Source organism: Brachionichthys hirsutus, chromosome 23, assembly GCF_040956055.1.
Source record: "Brachionichthys hirsutus isolate HB-005 chromosome 23, CSIRO-AGI_Bhir_v1, whole genome shotgun sequence".
Lineage (NCBI taxonomy): Eukaryota > Metazoa > Chordata > Actinopteri > Lophiiformes > Brachionichthyidae > Brachionichthys > Brachionichthys hirsutus.
Window position 1 is genome coordinate 3,654,230 of NC_090919.1, and position 18,971 is coordinate 3,673,200.

The following is an 18,971-nucleotide window of genomic DNA, read 5'->3' on the forward strand; positions in this document are numbered from 1 at the left end:
CCCACTTTCTTTGGCTTTGTGCAAATTTCAATGTTTTTTTTTTGGGGGGGGGGGGGGGGGGCTATTTATGCAAAAACAACTGAAGTGATTCTTCACTCCTTCTCTCATTGGAATGACTGAAGGACATCCATCTAAGAGAATCTGGATGATGGGATGGACGGTTTCAGACTTTCGTCCATCTCCTCCATTTCTCGCTCTCCCTATTTCACTCATCCTCATCTCTCTCTCTCTCTATTCCTTATGCCCACTCGATCTCCCTCTCTCGATCTCTGCCTTCTGATTGGCTGTTTCCTGCCTGGCTCTTTATGAATAGAACAGCAGCAGCTGGATGCGACTGGCAGGAAGCTAATAAACACAACGAATGCTCTCTCTCTCTCTCTCTCTCACACACACATGTTTGCAGATTCATGTTCACACACACCAGCTCACAGCCTGCTTTGTCAACAGCTCACGTAGCATGGTGCACTCAGGCTCTCTTTCTCTCTCTCTCTCTCTCACACACACACGCAGCATATAGGACACACACTCTTCCCTCTCTCGCCTTCGCTCGTTCACCCTCAGCTGCAGTTACACCACGGACACAGGCAGCTTCGGTGATGCTGTGACGCTCCGGCGTCCCTCTCATGCACTTTCTCAGTCACCTTACACACTTGCATGTTTTAACACACACACACACACACACACCTCGTCAGCCTCTCTCCGTGTTAGTCAGCCAGTCACTGAGTGTGTGTGTGGAATGAAGCGGTGATGTTTTGGGACAGGAAGAATAGTATGGGCAATTCCCAACGACGCACCAAAGGAAAACACAGACCCAAATCGGCAACAGGTACTTTATCCTCTAATATGCGTTTTCATTTCCCTCGGTTTGTCTGTCAGGCTCACCGACGGATCCATCTGATGTGTGCATCTTTTCAATGCTTGCGTCAAAGCTGTCTCTTCGGCCGACTGTCATCCATTCATTTAACGCGTACGAGCTCAAGTCCGCGTTCATTTGCCCATTTTCTCTGAATTCTGCCGTCCTTCCATCCCACATTCCTCGCCTTTCGTTGTCTGACATCATTTTGCTTTTCTCTTCCTCCACCCCGTCATCCACATCCACTCTCCTTCTATAGATCTGGTGTTGCTTCTGCATCCAGCCCATTGTTGCACCCCCCCCCCCCCCCCCCCCCAATATCTGTGTCCAAAGTGTCTCACGCCCATGCATGCTTCGTTGCCTCCCGACCACCAATCTGCTGATTCTAACTATTGATCTGGTCTTGTTTTTATTCATAAACGCTCTATCCACAGTGTTATTACACGCATGTACGTCACTCTATTCGCACCTTCGTCTGTCCATCTTTTTCTCCTATATCGTCGTCTAAGCTGGCAAACCTCCATTAATCACCCGTCTATCGAGCATTCACCGATCTGTCTGTCATTCTATTGATCCATCAGATCTAGTATTGCTTTGCGATTCCATGAGTTGGGCTGCTGGTATCTCAGATTCCTTATATGCCGCTCTATTTTTCCCATCTATCCATTTGTGATCCATCCATCTTCTCTCGTCAGCGTTTCCTTCGTCTGGGTTGCCAGGTTTGAATGAACTGGGTCAGCTGGTCTTCTCCTCTTTGCGTTTGACTGTTTTTTTTTTATTTTTTAGCGATACGTGTGTGGAGTGTTTCACGATTATAGCCTTTGGGTGTACTACTGCTGCCGAGCTGAGCGTCTGCCCATGTGTGCAAATACTACGGTTTTATGCGTCGCACGTTTCACACGCCGCTGCCACATGCTGCAGTTTCGTGCATGCATGAGTTTGCGTTTGTTACCCAGACGTGTTATAACGCACGATTGCTCAGCTGTGCTGCCTCGTCCTGCAGGGCTGGATGGGATACTAGTGGGCTCTTTAATTATCCCCGAGGGCGATAGAGAGAGCAAAAGAGAAAGGGGGGGAAAGAAAGAGAGAGAGAAAAAGACAGAGATAGGGGCAATGTCTGTGTGCGGGAGAGAAGAGAGCGAGAAGGGAAAAGGAAGTGGAGATGACAAGCCCCTGTAAATCACTATACTGGCTCGCTTATCGGATGATGGGGCAAGGGGAAGAGGAGTCAGAGAGGGGACAGGCGAAAAGGAGGATGAAACGGATCGAAAGTGATGGGATGAGGGGAAGGCGGAGAAAAGAGAGGGTGGAAGCCGGCGACGTCCCGAAAATGTGTGATATTTGGAGGTGCTGGGAAGGATCGACGAACGACAAACGAGGAGAGGGAGGGCGTTGTGTAGAAAACACTGTTTATACCGAGCTGCAGAGCTGCAGCGTGTTCACAGATCGGACTGGGAATAAAACACAGCCGTATGCTCATACTGTGTGCACCCCCCCCAGTGAAAAGCGTGTGTGTGTGCAGCATAGAAGCAATACATGCAAGTCTTAGCACTACCCTCCCCTTAGCACACCTGCTGTGCTGCAAAATTCTGCACGATGCATCTGACCTTGACTCCAGGCAGCATCCTTAGCGCACGCATCAGCTGCTATAACGACAGGCTCACACATCCCCGTCAGCACGTGCTGCAACATCGCTGCGTGGTTTTACTGCGATGGCTGCCGCGGTCAGAGACGAGAGGCGTGCCCGACAGGAAGCGATGGTTAAAACAAAAACAACAACAACAAGTGTGTATTTCAGGAATTCACAATTGCAGCTGCAGCTTCGTTCATTAGCGTCCTGCCGTGTGAACCGTTAGCATGCTGCTTAGTTGCAACAAGAGGCTGCGATTTAAGGGGGCATGACTTTATGAGCTTCTCTGTGGATTCTGGTCCAATGAAGAGTGGATTATATTCGGAAACAGATGCAGGTGTGAATGTGAAATCTGGAAATGACCTTTCCATCTTTCTTCAGCAGCGCTCGATGGAAGCCCCGGTGCTCCATAGCGACCTCTAGCGGGTGAATGTCTAGCCGTACCGGTGTCCGGGATAATGTGGCATGAAAACTTTAAATACTAGATCTGGTGATCCAGAATATTTGATTGGATAAGGTTTAGTTTTCAAAATCCTTGTGTGGGGGGTATCAAGTAATAAAGATATACAGAGAGAACTAAAATCAGCAGAAACTGCCTTTATCCGATTCCATTTCAATTTCCTGTCAAAGTTGATGCATTTTCAAAAGTTAAAATTGTATTGAAATAGAACTTCTTCTTTTTTTTTAAGAATAACTGTTCAACTTAAAATGATGCTGATGTGATCCAGATTTTTAGCCGTTTTCATGGCCCAGGAGGCGCATGATGACGGAGGTTCAGCGGCTGATGGGAGTGTTGCCTTCAGGTGCACCAAATTAATAGACTAGACGATGGAAGTGCTATGATGCTGATGTGGTACAGGAAGGGCTGCTTTGTGTTGTGTACACAATGTGAATCTAAAAAGCAAAGAAGATACTATAGACATAATTACTTATTCTCTTGTTCACGGGGGGGGGGGGGGGGGGGGGGGCTTTGGAACTATTTGTTCTTTTCACATTTACTTGTTTGCTCAGAACATATTCACTCATTCATATATTTCCAGACGGATGATGTCATGTTCAGCAAAAACCCGCTGCCTGCAGCGTAGAGCGAGGGAGGCGAGGCGAGAGGAAGGGAAAGAGATAATTGGATGGAGTTGAGGAGGAGGAGGGTTTGGAGAGCGATTTCAGAGATCAGAGGAGAGATACGGGATGTGGAAGGAAAAAAAGAAAAGCCACGGCGCTGAAGGAGCGATAAGAGAGGCGAGATGCTGAAAGGGAGACAAACAATGCAGATGAGAGGAGGACGAAGAAGAAGAAAACGTAGGGGTGGAGACAGGAAGACGCTGCTGAAATGGCACAGGTGTTAAAGCCGCTCAGCTCAATGCTGATTGGAACAAATGGTGCGTTGAAACAAAGGCTGACGGGTTTCAATTAAGAACAGATGCCTCCTTAAAAGGCCTTGCGTCGTATTTAAGTGTGCAGTTTCTTTAAATTCAGTTACCGTAGGTCATTATGTAAAGTTCTCGACACATGAAAGCGTGTCCAGTTATCGAGGAGGGCGACTGAACATTTCATTCTGGTTGCCAGAATATCCTGAGACAATTATAAAGTCGCATTCAGGTGCTGCAGGATATTTAAGTTCCGCAGACGACCTCAAGTTAGCCATGTCTAAATCAACTAAACTAATCTTCACTTCACAAAAGACAAAAGTTGTGGGGGGGGGGGGTCCTGCCTCGCTGCGGGGAGCCCCAGCTGTTGGGTTTCTCTCCGTGTTTGGGATCTGCAAACTCAGCAGCTCTCAGGCCCGCGTCCAGATGTTCGGTATATTATTAACACTTGTAGTCAACTCTCGCCTTAATCCTCCTCGCACTACTGGTACTGATTTAAAAAAAAAAAAAAATGCTGAAAGAAGAAAGGAGTATAGAAAAACCTCCAACATGCCAAAAAGTGAGTTCTGTCCACCCTCCAGTGTTTACAGGAAGTGGCGGGCGAGAAGAGGAAGGAAAGGAGCCGCGCTCCACCGGCTACAGACGTGATGGAGGAGAGGATCACGTAGATATTATGGTCTAGACTAGGGGTCCCCAAACTACGGCCCGCGGGCCGGATCCGGCCCATTTCCACATTTGGCCTGGCCCCTGAACAATACCAGTGACCCAAAATAAAATTTTCCTTTCCATACAATGGTGGTCACATACGGCCAGAAAGTTAATGTTCCGATGTTCTGTAATATCAACTTATTACATAGTAATTACTTTGTAATAAACAGGGCAGGCTTCCTCACCTCCACGGTGGCATGGTTGGCAGCATTGTTGAGGGGGGCAAAATGGCCCTGGTATCGAATCCCACTATGGGAATGAGATGGAGCAGGGGCAACAGGGTAGGTCCAGGGCACACCTGAGCGGAGTGGAGTGGACCAGTGGTCCAGTTCACTCCGCCCAGGCAAGGCCCTAGGCCTACCCTGCCGCCCCTACTCCACCCCCACTCCCACAGTCGGATGCGAACCCAGTTCCTCTGGCAGTAGACCGGTAACCCTACCGACTACGCCACCGTATAGGTGAGGAAACTTGAGGTATTCTCAGACCACAGCGTGTTGTTGTGTTGTTCTGTGTTGTTATGTTGTTGTGTTGTTATCTTGTGCTTTTTCCTTTTGTGTTATGTGGAGTGGGCGTGTCTCAGACCAGGTGACGTCGTACTGGATTCAAAACCAGTGCCTCTGGTCTAAAGTCAACAATGCTACTGTCTATTTACCCTAATGTCCGCCGGGGTAACCTCTAGGTGGTGTAGTGGGTAGTGCACCTGACTCCCTGCTAGGAGATCCTGGGTTCAAAACCGAGGCGTGCAGCGTTCGGGAAAAAGTTTGGGGACCCCTGGTCTAGACTGTGCTGCACGGTATGACGAGACTCCGAGGAGAATAATAATCGCAATTCAAGCTTCCCAATGCATTCATTTCAGAGTTTTTCTGGTTTGTAGTCGACTGTTTTCTGTCAAAGGAGTCATTTCTGTGTGGCTTCTCTGCCTGCTCCGTCATTTCTGTGGCTCTGACAGGGTAAACGGACATCATTGAAGGCAACGTTAGACCTGTTTAAATAGCTTAATAAAATCAAGAGGTTTTAGTTTATACCTGCTATTAAATGTAACTCAATCTGCTGCTTGAGGCCATCAGACGTAGTTTAAAGCTTTGGATAATTGATATTCAGCGTCATCTTTGGTCTTTATGCAACTATATGGAAAAAAAATAGTTGTCACAGCTCATCTTTGATTGTTCCTGTAAGAAGGCGTTGTTAAAAGGCCTCAATCCGTATTGATTTTTATTGCTTTACTTATTGGCTACTAGAACCAATGATAGCTGCATATTGACAAGCAGGATGACTCTGCTCCAGAATCATCCAGCATTATTGCATATCCCTCTGATCCATTCGGTCTGTGGACATTCCTGGAGGGGGGGAGAGGAAAGGGGGGGGGGGGGGGGGGGGGGGGCGCGCGGGAAGTGTTAGCAGCAAAGAGGAAGAAAAAAAAAAAGAAGGTGGAGGCAACGCTCCATCAGCTTCCTCCCTTTCTCTCCTCTCAAACACTTCTAAACTTCGTTCCTTCTTGCCTTCCATTCCCCCCCCTTCTGTCCCTGCCAGCTGAGTCACTGGGTTTACCTCAGAGGGCAGCTGGCTTATCCTCCTCCTCCGCTTCTCCTCCCCCTCCTCCTCTCTTTTCCTCCCGAGTTACAACAGTTTCCGAGCCGGAGAGAAAGTTTAGGAATATACAGACATGGAGGTTTTCTGGGCCAGATCAGGTAAGGGTCCGCCGGGGGGGGTGGGGGGGAATGGTTCGTTCGTTTGTGGTGGGAGTCGGGAAGTTGGAGTGGCACTGAAATGAAGACGGCGACTTCTTCTCATGATAAGGAGCGCTCTGGAATGTTACACTTGACATTAGCACCAAAGCTGTGAACTCACATGGAAGCTATTTGTGACGATGACTTTGGTATTTTTTCTGGCAAGTTGGAAAACATTTGAAGCTAAATTGTTTTGCCACAAAAAAAAGATCACACTGCAGGAGCATTATCCTTAGTTACTGCTGTGTGTGTGTGTTAGAGAGAGGAAGTCTGGCATGCAACCTTTCACAGCTTCAGAAGGCTGGAATCTCACAGGAGTTAAGAATGAGAACCGTCTGTGTCGCAGAAAGGAGTGTAGATATACACAATAAATAAATAGCAAACACCAGAAACTCTTATCTTCTTCCTCTTCCTTCACACTTGCATGATGGGAGGCAAAAATATTCAAAGGTGCCTGCACTTTTGGATAAAAACTGAATTTATCTTGATAACGTTCACCCGTTTTGATGTTCACTATTAGAATAAGGCTCTGCAGAACGTAGAACGTAGAACACAGCGGCGTCTTGCAAGCAATAAAATAACACAGCTGCAGCAATCTTTGAACGTCCCATCGCTGAGCTTCTGATTGGAGGTTACGGATCTGCTCCCTCCTCATTCAGAAGATTTTATCGGTTGCATTTCCCTCTCCTCGAGTCGGCTGCTAACTGCTTCCAGACGTTCCCAGTTGTGGCTTCATTAAACTGCGGCTGCGCTTTTCAATAGAAATTAACGATTTCCCTCAAACTCAGCATCTTATATTTGAAAAGTCTCAGATCTCCGTGTGAACGAAACCATATCTGGTTTCATAGCAAAATAAAAGTGTGTGTGTGTGTGTGTGTGTGTGTCTGAGATCACCTCTAAATGCCTCTTTGTATGTTGAAGAGCACAAACTTTGCTCCATCTTCTCCTTTCTTGCCCTCAGAAGTCTTCACACATGGCTTTTGAATTGCTCCAAGGTTAAGTGAGGTGGGGGAGTGTGTGTGTGTGTTGCTCCTTCTCTCTCTCTCTCTCACACACACACACACACACACACTCTGGTTTGAATGTGTTGCTGATGGTGCATTTTGACTCTGGCTGGGCCACACTGTGGTTTTGCTCTCAGCTACAATGGTTTCCATTAGAGCAGCTATTATAATATCCGACACACACGACACAGACGCAGCGCTTCACGTTCTGCCATCTTAAACTCCAGTACGGAAAATGTAAGCATGAGAATGCAGGCAGTCACATGCTAGTAGTGTCCTCTCTCTCTCTCTCTTACTTTCCTTTAGCATCTCTTATCCGTTCTCGCCTGCTGCCTGAGTTTAATCTAAAAAATGACGGGGGAAAGAAATCAAGTCTCATCGAATTTCTGTGCAGACGAGTTGCTAAATGCTGCGCCGCAATCTCCCGATCGGCTCGACTGCAAAGCATGATGGATAGAAGAAGAAGAGGAATGGGTGAGCACGAGCCCCGAGGGATAAGGAGGGCAGGAGGGGGAAATCAGCTCGTAATGATATTACCTTGACCCTGTTTAGACCTGGTATTAAATCCACCCCGAGTGATCTGATCTGAGGCAGAGGTGTGAACGCGCCAAATGCGCTGCAGGGTGCATGCCAGAACAGGAGATGGCGATGGAAGGGAAGACTGCGGCAAATCGACGCTGGATTAGCATTAATGTTTGGAACACAAACAAACTCAGCTTCGGAGAAACGCAGGTTTTCACAAATGGGGCTCCAGGAGTGAGTCTCTGATGCATCTGGGCCCATATATAGAACAAAGTCAAACAAAAAAAGAAGCTGTAATAGATTACTTTTGCACCTCTTTAATGAGTATTCTGGGCTGTTTTAGCTGCCAGGTTAAGCAGCTCCACCGTTGAGCCCCAGCCGCCCCTAAAAGAATCCCTCAATCTGGAAAACTGCTGAGTCAGGAGAAACTTTATAACTCATCACAGGGAATCCCAAGTCATTTGAGCCCTCTGGGCAAATCCAGCATTAAATGCACAGCGTTAATTTGCTTGCTGTCGTCTGTCCCGGGGCCTTGCCTGCCATTAACAGCTGCTTCAACCTACCGTTTGAAATCATTTCAGCTTTTACGCTAAGCCTGAATTTAATGAGACAACAAACCTTTTTAAATTTGGCAAACGTTGCTTTGGATCTCACATCCGATGTCAGAAGCCACATCTTAAATTCAAAAGCGTGGACTTTCAGACTCAAAGCTGTTCCGCTTGTGATCCGTTTTTAATAGCAGACATGAAGCCGAGCCTGGGAGCGAGCATTGCAGTCGAGGACAGTTTTAAGGTTACAGGAGACGCGGTAGGAAGACCGATCAGGAATAACAAGGTGGGCGGGCGCTATAAATTCTTTGTTGCTGGTAGAAAGTCCTTCGCCCTCTGTTTCACCCTCCAACAGAGACGCGAGCCTAAATTTGTCCACCTATGATGTCTTCGGTGTTTACATACTGGACTGTGTGTGCTGGTGAATCTAATTAGATGAGCGTCCAAATGATGGCTTTGACCTAAGTGACCTTCCCTTCAGTATTTTGACTCCATTTTAGCTGGAGCGTGTGTGTGTGTGTGAAATTAATTAGAATGTTTTTTCCGGAAGAAAAGGTAATGATTAGAATAAGAGTTGTATCCAGGTAGAACACTTTTCCCGTTTCTCAGCTGTGTTTCATTATTTTGATCTGAAGGGCTCCGTGTTTTTTCTTTTTGTGCTGGAGGAGCTTCAGTTGCTAAAAGTTCTGTGTTCATGTGGAGTTTAGAGCCAAGCAGGAGCCGGATTATAATTTATTGAACACACAAAAGCAAAAAAAACAGAAGCGCAAGCAGATCTCTTCTTCTCAAAGCAATTTAGCTCCACGTCGTCTCTGCAGCGTTGCGGTTTGCAGGATGAAAAATTAAAAGAAGCACAAGTGCTGCCTGACATGAAACGTTAAACGTGGAAGGCAATCCTTTGAATGGGGAATGCTGCTCTTTGTACCGAGGATGGAAGGCGCTTTGTCCTGATGTGTTTAGGTGCATCAGTGTCAGTGGGAAAAGGGAGACACTTCAAAGTCATTTAGAGTTGCTGCATGCAGGATGCACTAGGATACCTTGACTGAGGCAGAGGGGGCGAACTGGGCGGGGCTGCAGGAGTGGAAATGGGTGTCTCTACTGACCTTGAATGACCTTGCTGAAGCACTTCCTGCCTGTTTGCTGCAGCCTTTTCCTCTGAGGCGAGAGGCGGGACGCACAGATACAAACGCTCCCTCTTCTTTCTGTAATGTCACACACACACACACATCCTGACCTCCGCTGGCGCTGAGTCAGCCTGGAGGGGCCCCGCCCGGTGATCTCTGCAGTGCGTTATCAATCACTCTAATAAACAATCAGCGTTTGTGCAAGTGGGAGTAGGGAGTAGGATGGAGTTACAGGAAGTAAGTCCGGCGTGTAAAATATGCAGTAACGGCGCTGAAACCCAAATTAGTATTATTTATGGTAATCATACCGGGAGCCTCGGAATTAGCGTCTCACTAATTTGTTGTTGTTGCTCTACGCTGCACCTTCAGACTGTCGGTTCACCCAGCATAGATGACTCAGCCGTGATTCAGGCTGATGCTGACCTCGTTTTGACTCGAATGATGAGAGATTATCGCTGAAGGAGAGTTTTGAGGGGATCCGGAGGGATTTTTGTAGTTTTCAGATGCGTACAAATTAAGATAAAGCTCATAATTGGGTCTAAGAGCTAAAAACAAGCGACAAAAAAACAAGATACTCTGTGATCTTCTTGGTGTGAGGCAGCAGCGCTATCTCTGCGCCACCGAGCTGCGAGTGTACTTAAACTATTAGAACAAAGAGGTTCTGCATGTGAGGAACCTTCCTTTGCAAGAATGGTGAACTCCACTGAGATGCAAATATTCCAAGCGTTCAGTGGCATTCTATCTGTTGCGGTGGTTTCTCCTGCCTCCTCTGATGAACCCCCCCAAAAAGGTTGAATTAGTCGATATATAGGCTTCAGATAAATCATTAAGGGCTCACGCCGCTCACATCCTCATGATTGAGGAGCTCGATTTCAAGGAGAGGCATTTCAGGATTTGATTCGGCTCTCGTGACTGTGATAAATTTATTTTATGTTAATTTCATTGTAACTAATAAAACCTGCATGTTCACATGTTGGACAATAATTGAAGTCTCATCCGTGTGTGGGAGGTGAATGGAACGGGTCATGATTACATAGTTACAAACATAAATGTAAAGTCACATTGATCCGCTGGACTGTGTTCAGGAAGCTGAACTGTCACCCATTGCAGCTCAAGGTTCAAATCCCAGCCTGGGGTCTTTCTGTGTGGATCTCAAATCCTATTTTCCTTCCCATACAACATGAGTAGCCTCCCTTTTGTTTTTAATGATGGTCACATACGGCCATCACATACGGTACTGGGAGTGTACTTGAACTATTAGAACTATTAGAAGTTAATGTTCCGATGTTCTGTAATATCAACTTATTACATAGTAATTACTTTGTAATAACAGGGCAGGTTTCCTCACCTCCACGGTGGCATGGTTGGCAGCATTGTTGAGGGGGGCAAAATGGCCCTGGTATCGAATCCCACTACGGGAATGAGATGGAGCAGGGGCAACAGGGTAGGTCCAGGGCACACCTGAGCGGAGCGGAGTGGACCAGTGGTCCAGTTCACTCCGCCCAGGTAAGGCCCTGGGCCTACCCTGCCGCCCCTACTCCACCCCCACTCCCACAGTTGGATGCGAACCCAGTTCCTCCGGCTGTGAGTCGGTAACCCTACCGACCACGCCACCGTATAGGTGAGGAAACTTGAGGTATTACTAAAGTCGTACCTGTCAAATAATAAGTTAATATCTCAGACCACAGCGTGTTGTTATGTTGTTCTGTGTTGTTGTGTTGTTATGTTGTGCTTTTTCCTTTTGTGTTACGTGGAGTGGGCGTGTCTCAGACCAGGTGACGTCGTACTGGATTCACAACCAGTTCCTCTGGTCTAAAGTCAACAATGCTACTGTCTATTTATCCTAATGCTTGCTGGGGTAGCATCTAGGTGGTGTAGTGGGTAGTGCACTTGACTCCCTGCTAGGAGATCCTGGGTTCGAAACCGAGGTGTGCAGCACTCAGGTTTTTTACAATAATTTGAGGTTTGTTGTTTGGTCCTCTGCAGCTGCATTGGATCAGCTGATTGATCCAGTCGTTCTTCTCCTCTGCACTTCGTGATAATGCTGGAGAGAGACTGAGTTTGGGTGTGAGAGGCATTGCGTGTGTGATGCTCGATTCATGTCACTGTGTGTAGTTGTGATGGTGAGATGAAGCCTAAACTACAGCCCGCCTCCACATTCGGCCCCTAAATGTTTAGGCACCCCTGCCATCATCACACTTTTCCTGTACAAACTGACCCCGGCCCTCCATCAGAGAAGGGAAAAGTGATGTGGCCCTCACAGGAAAAGGTTTGGGGACCCCTGGACTAAATGCTGCATCAGAGGCCGTTTCCCTGTTTCTGCTTGTTTGTATAAATATGGGTACAAAATAGATATTTAGGGAATGCAAGGCACCGGAAATAAGCTGTTTACACATATTAATAGTAACCACAGTATAATCTATATGCAAGCTACATACTACAGATACACACATTTGTAAAACACAGCCACACATGAGTAATCATGACGTGTGTGTGTGTGTGAATCATGAGTTGCACTGCAGTCTCATGCCAGGCGTATTTGGCTGTTTCCACGGCAACACTGTCACAATAAGAACATCTCCTCAAAATAACAGATATACAGACATTCACTCCATATGGCATTTTTGATAACGAGGAGTGTGTGCGTGTGTGTGTGCATGTGCGTGTGCATGTGGGTCATGTTATTATTTCCTTGTCTGATAAAGCATCATTATCAAAGTGACGTAAATCTCTGCGCCAGTAATTAGCATAAAATGTGATCTTTATTCTGGTAGCAAACATGGTGGAACGCATCCAGGCTCTGACTGATGCACACACACACACGCACACACACACACACACACACACACACACACACACACACACGCACACGCACACACACTCTACGCCCGCCTCTCCTGTTCCTTCAACTGACATTATCTTTCTGCCTTTCTGCAAAGCTGCATTCAACCAATCAATCAATCATTCAAGCTGATCAGATAATAATCAGTTAAATCTGATGTGGAATCAGTGAAATAACAGGAGATGACCAGAAACGGAGAAACGAAAATATCAACTCCACCCTGTGTGTGTGTGTGTGTGTGTGTGTGTGTGTGTGTGATGATGCCGATATGACAGGAGGAAGAGGAGGTCAATGGAAATCCCTGGAAGAATAAATGAGTGATGACATCGAGACCAGGGACAGGAGAAGATAGATGGAGAGAGAATAGAAAGAAAGGAGGAACAAGGGGGAGGAGGGTAAAGGAGGGAAGGTGAGGATGAGTTGTGGCTCATGTCAAAGTAAATTACTTCCAGGCTCTAATAACTTCAGACAAGCTGGTCTCCCCAGAGGAGAGCAATATCCACCCTTTCAGTGTGTGTGTGTGTGTGTGTGTGTGTGTGTATTGATTCAGGGACTCTATTTGTGTGATTGTCTTTGATTGCAGGAGATGCCTTAAAACTCAAGCTCTTCGTCAGGAGATGGATGCATTTAATTATTTACAATCCTTGTTATCCTATAGCTTAATCCACCTGTAACACCTGATCATTGCTGATGGATATATATATATATATATATATATTTAGAAATGTTTTATATTTTACACACAAATCAATCTTTGGAATCAGAAAATGTCTGATTTTGCTTTCATGTCTTTGCATGTCAGAACTTTTTCGAGGCGTCCTTCTGAGTTTCTCATTTGTTATTGTCCGCGAATTACCTTAAATAACCGACGGCAGCTGCGTCTTACTGTTACACTCAATATTTCTCTACTCCCGTTTGCCTTTGGCTCTCAGCCCCGAGTCCGTCGGTGCCAACTGAAGACATTAATCTGTGAAAATTAGTCCAAAACTATGCTTGGTCTAATTTTATTGAGTCAAATCTCAGTAACAGAGAGTAACCGGGTCGTTTTGGATTATAATCCTAAATGGGCTGTATTTAAATAGCAGCGTCACAACACAAGACACACACACACATTATTATTATTTCATTTTTATAATCAATAAAATAGAAGCAGGAATAGATTTTTAAATCCTAATTTGCTGATACTTTTCCTGCAGGGGGCAGTACCGAGCTGCAATGAGGCCTCTTGCAGGGGCCACGCATGCATGCATACACACCCATAAACACACATTTCCCGATTAAATCTTCCAATTAAGCCACTCAGGGTGGATAGGATGTCCTCTGAGAGGGTGTTCACACCTATGTCCAGACCAGTGGGGGTATCAATTACCAGCCCTCGTCTTGCTTTTTATTTTATTGTGAAGGCTCAGATATCAGACGTGGGATTCCAAATTCTTTCGTTTAGGATTTGCTCTGCATCCTCTGTACAGACTGTTTACACTGCTTTCTTCATTGCTGCTCAACTTTTAATCAAGAATTTAATTGTGATGGCCTCCAACAGTTTCCCCAGAAGCAGCCACTGTGAAAACAGAACCAAACACTGTCATGCAGGCGGGCCTGTTTAATAGCACTAATGATAACCCTGTCCTTAAACACCTGCATATAGAATAGAGGGCCAGAATTTGAAAAGCACTTTATTTAAAATGATCCCTCCACTGGATCCATTGTTATCCAGCGTCTCTGCGGTTATTATCACGGTGATAGCGGGGAAACAACGGGGTGTTATTAATTAAATGTAATTAAACGTGTAATTAAACGTAATTGCATAGTAAAAACAATTAATGATATGAAAAACACCGGGCCCTTTGGTTTGAACCATTTCAAGCATCTGTCAATCCAGCCCTTACTCAGCTGTTTTTAGTTTAGTCCCTGCACGAACAGCCATTTAAATAAATAACTATCACGATAAGTAGTAAATATTTTCTACAGCATCAGTCCTCCTTAGAAGCAGCACAGTATTCCCTCTGAACCCTCTGCATGATTGGCACATCATGGCCGCCGTACTTTCTCTTACGAAGTGACGGCTCGTCTTCTTCTTATGTCTTAGCTGACGAAAAAGGAGGTCGAGACATGGAACAGTAGGACCCCCCCCACCCCCCCTCTCTCTTTCAGGATAATGTATTAACAGTAATTTGTACCACATTTTTGCACGAGGAGTGTGTGACTCAAGCACGTATTACACATACACATACACACCCACACAACGTCACGTGTTTAGCTTGCTTAAGTCTGACATGATCACAAATGCCTTTTGCTCTAGCAACTGTGAGGTAAGGTAAACTGTAACGTTTGAGTTTCAAGCTGATAGAAACATTATATTATGTAACCCCCCTCCCCCCCCAATATCTTGTTTTACCAGTATTTACAGAAAAGTTAAATAAGCAATTTATGCCATTTTAATTACTGTTATACACACTAATTAATTAGAAATGACCTCTTGAACTCAAGTTTTAAACAGCTTTACATTTAATGGCCATTAAATTATCTTCACTTTGGGATTCAACTAGATTAAACTACTATCCAATAAAGAAATATAAAGCCTCTTCTGGCTCGTTAGAGGACTGACATCGTTCCATAACTGTTCTTCCTTCCAGACTTCAGCTTGTTAACACTTCACCTATATGCAGTGCTTTTCTTCCTGTGCTCCCGGCAGCCCGATGAGTGCATCCTTTTCTGTTCCAAACAATGAGAAACGGAGGCCATGGATTTTGAAAAGATGTTCCCAGGAAGCACTCAACCTCACATTTCTCAAAGTGGGCTATAGAGACTGAATATTTCTCTGTGCTTGGTGGATTTTGCAACTCTTTTGTTGTTGTTGCATATCTCATAACATCATAACATGATTTGCACTTTGTTTTATTATAGCCACAAAGGATTAGTTCAATGGCTGCCTTCAGGATCCACTCTTCATGGTGATACAACCCCCCCAAAATCCAGATCCACTGCAGAACTGAAAGGATTCTTCCTCATTACAACCCTGAGCTCTGTTATTAAGGTCCACCAAAATCTGTAGTTTATCCGCAACTGTTGGAAAAAGGGAATAAAAAGTTCAGGAAAGTTAAAATAAATTCCCACATTATATGGATCCACTTTTAACTCTTTCATTTAGTCCTTAAACCATCAAACCTCTCACGACTAAGACGTTTGTGCTGATATGTTGCATCAGTTTGGAAAGCCTGGATGAATTTTTAATGGATTGATGATCTGAATAAACACAAGAAATCTCTGTGCGGGGGGAAAAAAAGTATATATGTAAACAAGCGCAGTAAACACGGATTTAAAAAACCCGCAAAAGAAACATTACCCAAAAACAGAGTGGAACCGGGTGATTGGTGGCAATTAGCAGGCAGGTGTGGAAGCACCTGTAATCCATTGCCACCGATGGGGCGCTTCCCCTGCCCCCTTCCCGGTCTCACTCTCCACCGTCCGGCTGAAGGGGGCGCCAGCGGGAGTGAGCCAGCTGGGTGTGGTCGTCTTGAAGGCAGGTAGAACTGACTCGGTTGACACGGTTCCATGACATGGGGGTCACTGCCTTGCCTCTTTGGTTGTGTCTATTTCGTTATAGATCCTTTTTTTACTAGGTTGTTGGCTTCCTGCATTGCACGTGTGTGTCCGTATTGATTAGGGTTATTCTGGCGGGTGGTGGGGAACTGTTTAGTTATTCTGCATGTCTTCCTGTGTGAGTTTTGTTCAGACTTTAGTTTGAGTGCGTTTATATTTCTCTGTTGCTTTAACGGTAGCTCCCACCACATTTGTCTAAACCTTTGTAACCGGATGATTGGATGTAATTAGGTAGGCAGGTGTGGGAGGGAGCACCTGTGGCCCATTTACCACTGATTGGGGGGGGGGGGGGGGGGCGTATATAGGTGCTTCCCCTCCCTCGTTCCAGCGTCCTCATTTGTGTTTTCCCCGTCTCAAAGGCAGGTTGGCCGTAGACTGTCACGGCCTTGTCTCTCCTTTTCTTTTGTTAGTTTTGTTCGTAGAGCGTTTTTGAGGAAGTTTTTAGGATGTGTTAATAAATGTTTTGACTTGTTGAATGCCGTGCTGGTCGTCATTGTGAGCGGACCTGTGGTTGGGGAAACCCGCTAAAACGAGCTGGGGACCAAAGGGAAAAAATGAGATCTTTAGGTGCAAGTCCTAAAGTGGCGTTGTTGGCGACAGTCGTCCAGGCCCATATGCGCAACGCCACAAGAGTAAAAAGTAAAGCAGCGTGTATGGACTCCATGGAGAGCGCGCGTCTGCTCTGCGCTCTGAATCATGTACGACTGTCTGTTCTCGTGCGCGCGCCTGATGCTGACTGACGTGCGCTCCTGTGCCCGTAAACAGACGCGCGTCTCTGGTGGGGGCCGATTGTGTGAAAGCAGCTTAGGAAGATGACGCCGAAAGCCGAGAGGGTGAAATTGTGATTCCTTACAGTAATGTGTGTGTGTGTGTGTTATTTCCTTTTCTTTGGGGGGGGCTCCTTCAAAGCGAATGGGACGTGATAGCACAAGAGAATAAAATCTCTCATGCGTGAGAAAGGAGGCTTCTTATTTAACTTTCAGTCCTTTCTTCTTTTTCCAAAAAGTTGTCCAAATCAAGGACAAGTTTCGGGTACCCCCCCCCATCTCTCTCTCTCTCTCTCTCTCTCTCTCTCTCTCTCTCTCACGCACACGCCGTTCAGCAGGACCTCAGACCTGGCTTCAGCTTCTTTTGTGACTTCCTGTTGGGTCGTGTTTCATCAGCGCTGGCTCGGCTGAAGCTGAACGCCTATTTGCAGCCACTTGGGGAGGATTTGCTTTGATTGGATGTTTGATAGAGACGGAGGCAGATGCCTCCTTCTTTACGCCCCCCCCCCCCCCCCCCCCTCATCCCGCTCTTCTCCTCCCTGTGAATGTCATCCTTCTTCTTTCTCCCCGTAATGCCACAATATGCCTCTTTTTCTCTCATACCCCCCCCCCCCCCATCCTAATCCCTCCTTCTCTCCCTCCCCTCCTCCTAATTAAGCGCTCCCTCTGTCTGTTTCTCCCCCAAAGCTTTTAACTACCTCCTCTCCCATCCCTCCCTCTTTTTCCTCTCTAATACGTGTTTCTCCTATCCCCTCTCTCTCTCCCCTTCCTTCCTTCCTTGCTCGGCCCTTGTTCTTCCTGACAACACACTGCGTTATGTAATCTGCATCTCTCGGTATTAGTTATGCAAATTCATACATTTTTATTTACGTGTTTTTACTCTCTCTCTCTCCTTTCACCACCCCTTCTTTATCCCTCCTTTTCCCCATTTTCTTCCCTTCTCTTTTATACCTCTCATTTCCCCCCCTTCACTTTATCTTTATGTCTTCTTCCATCACCACGCTTCCAATAATCATGTTTTCCTTCCTTATTTCACTTCCCCTCTCTCTTTCTCTCTCTCCGCCTCCTTCCTCTCTCCATCCATCCATCACGTCCTCTCTACATTTCTGCTTCCCTCTCTCTCCTCCAGCCACCAGCGGTCTCGAGGCGGAGGGCGGCAGGCGCGGCGGCCACGGCGACGGCAGCCACAGCAGCAGCATCAGCGGAGGAGGCGGCGGCGGCGCGGTCCACTTCAAGTCTCCATGGCAACAGAGCGTGAACGTGTTCGGCTCGTGGAGCAGGCCGGAGTGTGTCGAGGAGCTGCATCAGCAGGCGCAGCTCAACCTCCAGAGCCTGCTGCAAGGTAAGGATGGATGGATGGAGGGGAAAAAAAGAGGGCAGGGATGGATGGATGGATGGGTGGACGGAAGGTGAGAGTGCGTTGTGTTTTGGGTGGGTTGGGAAAGGCGCGGAGGCACAAGCGGAGGCGGCGGGAAAGTGTTTACATGTGTGATGTTGTGCATCGCTGATAAGGGTGTGTGCGTCGGCTGCCTGCCTGCAGATATGCTGCGTGTGTGTGTGTGTGTGTGTGTGCGTGCGTGTTCAGTCGTCGCCCATCGTGTTTATATCGTGCTCTTCAGCTGATGGTGTGTGAAGGATTCACCTTGCAGCGTTGTGGTTTCTACAAATGTCGCCGATGCGATAAACCTTGTCGCTGCACGGGGATCGTGCGTTTCAGGGCGTGCGTTTAGAGCAAGACGTTGGAAGACGTCTCTGTTGTCCCCTGTTGTCCTCTTATATTAATCTCTCGTTTGTGGTGTTCAACCTGGATGTGTGTTGATGCAAATGAGCTCTCAGGGGAACATCAGGTTGCCTTTGAGTCTGGTAATATTGTGGACCTGTTTTTGCCTGCGTCTCTCTCTCTCTTTCGCTTATGTGTGACTCATCCCGTCTCGCCCTTTGCACGACTCTTCCATTTGAGCGATCACAGCGGAGTTTAAAGCTCAGCGGGCGGGGTGGAAGGAGGAGAATGAAGGTGTTATAGCAAGTTGGATTTTTATGGAGATACTTTGTTTCTTTCATTTTTCTGAGTTTCAATGAAGCTACTGACTAAGTTTTCATTTGTAAAATTAAAGGCATTTAGTCAATAATGAAGATTCGCTCTATGTAAAGGAATGTGAAGTTTCTTTGGAATTAAATGCTTAAGTTTGTTCAGCTGTTTCAAAGGGTCAAAATTTATTTGAAACAACTTTATTTACAACATTTTTAATCCGGGCATATGATACAGCTATCATTCTGTC

General features: G+C 46.4%; 1 protein-coding gene across 1 annotated transcript in view; it reads left to right on the forward strand.

Annotated features, from left to right (window-relative positions):
* Window positions 1-18,971, forward strand: part of nhsl2 (NHS-like 2) — a 52,671-nt gene that overhangs the window by 15,202 nt on the left and 18,498 nt on the right. The window contains exon 2 of the mRNA XM_068755990.1: window positions 17,822-18,034. Within this exon, the coding sequence (XP_068612091.1) occupies window positions 17,822-18,034 (213 nt within the window). The remainder of the gene's footprint in view (window positions 1-17,821; window positions 18,035-18,971) is intronic.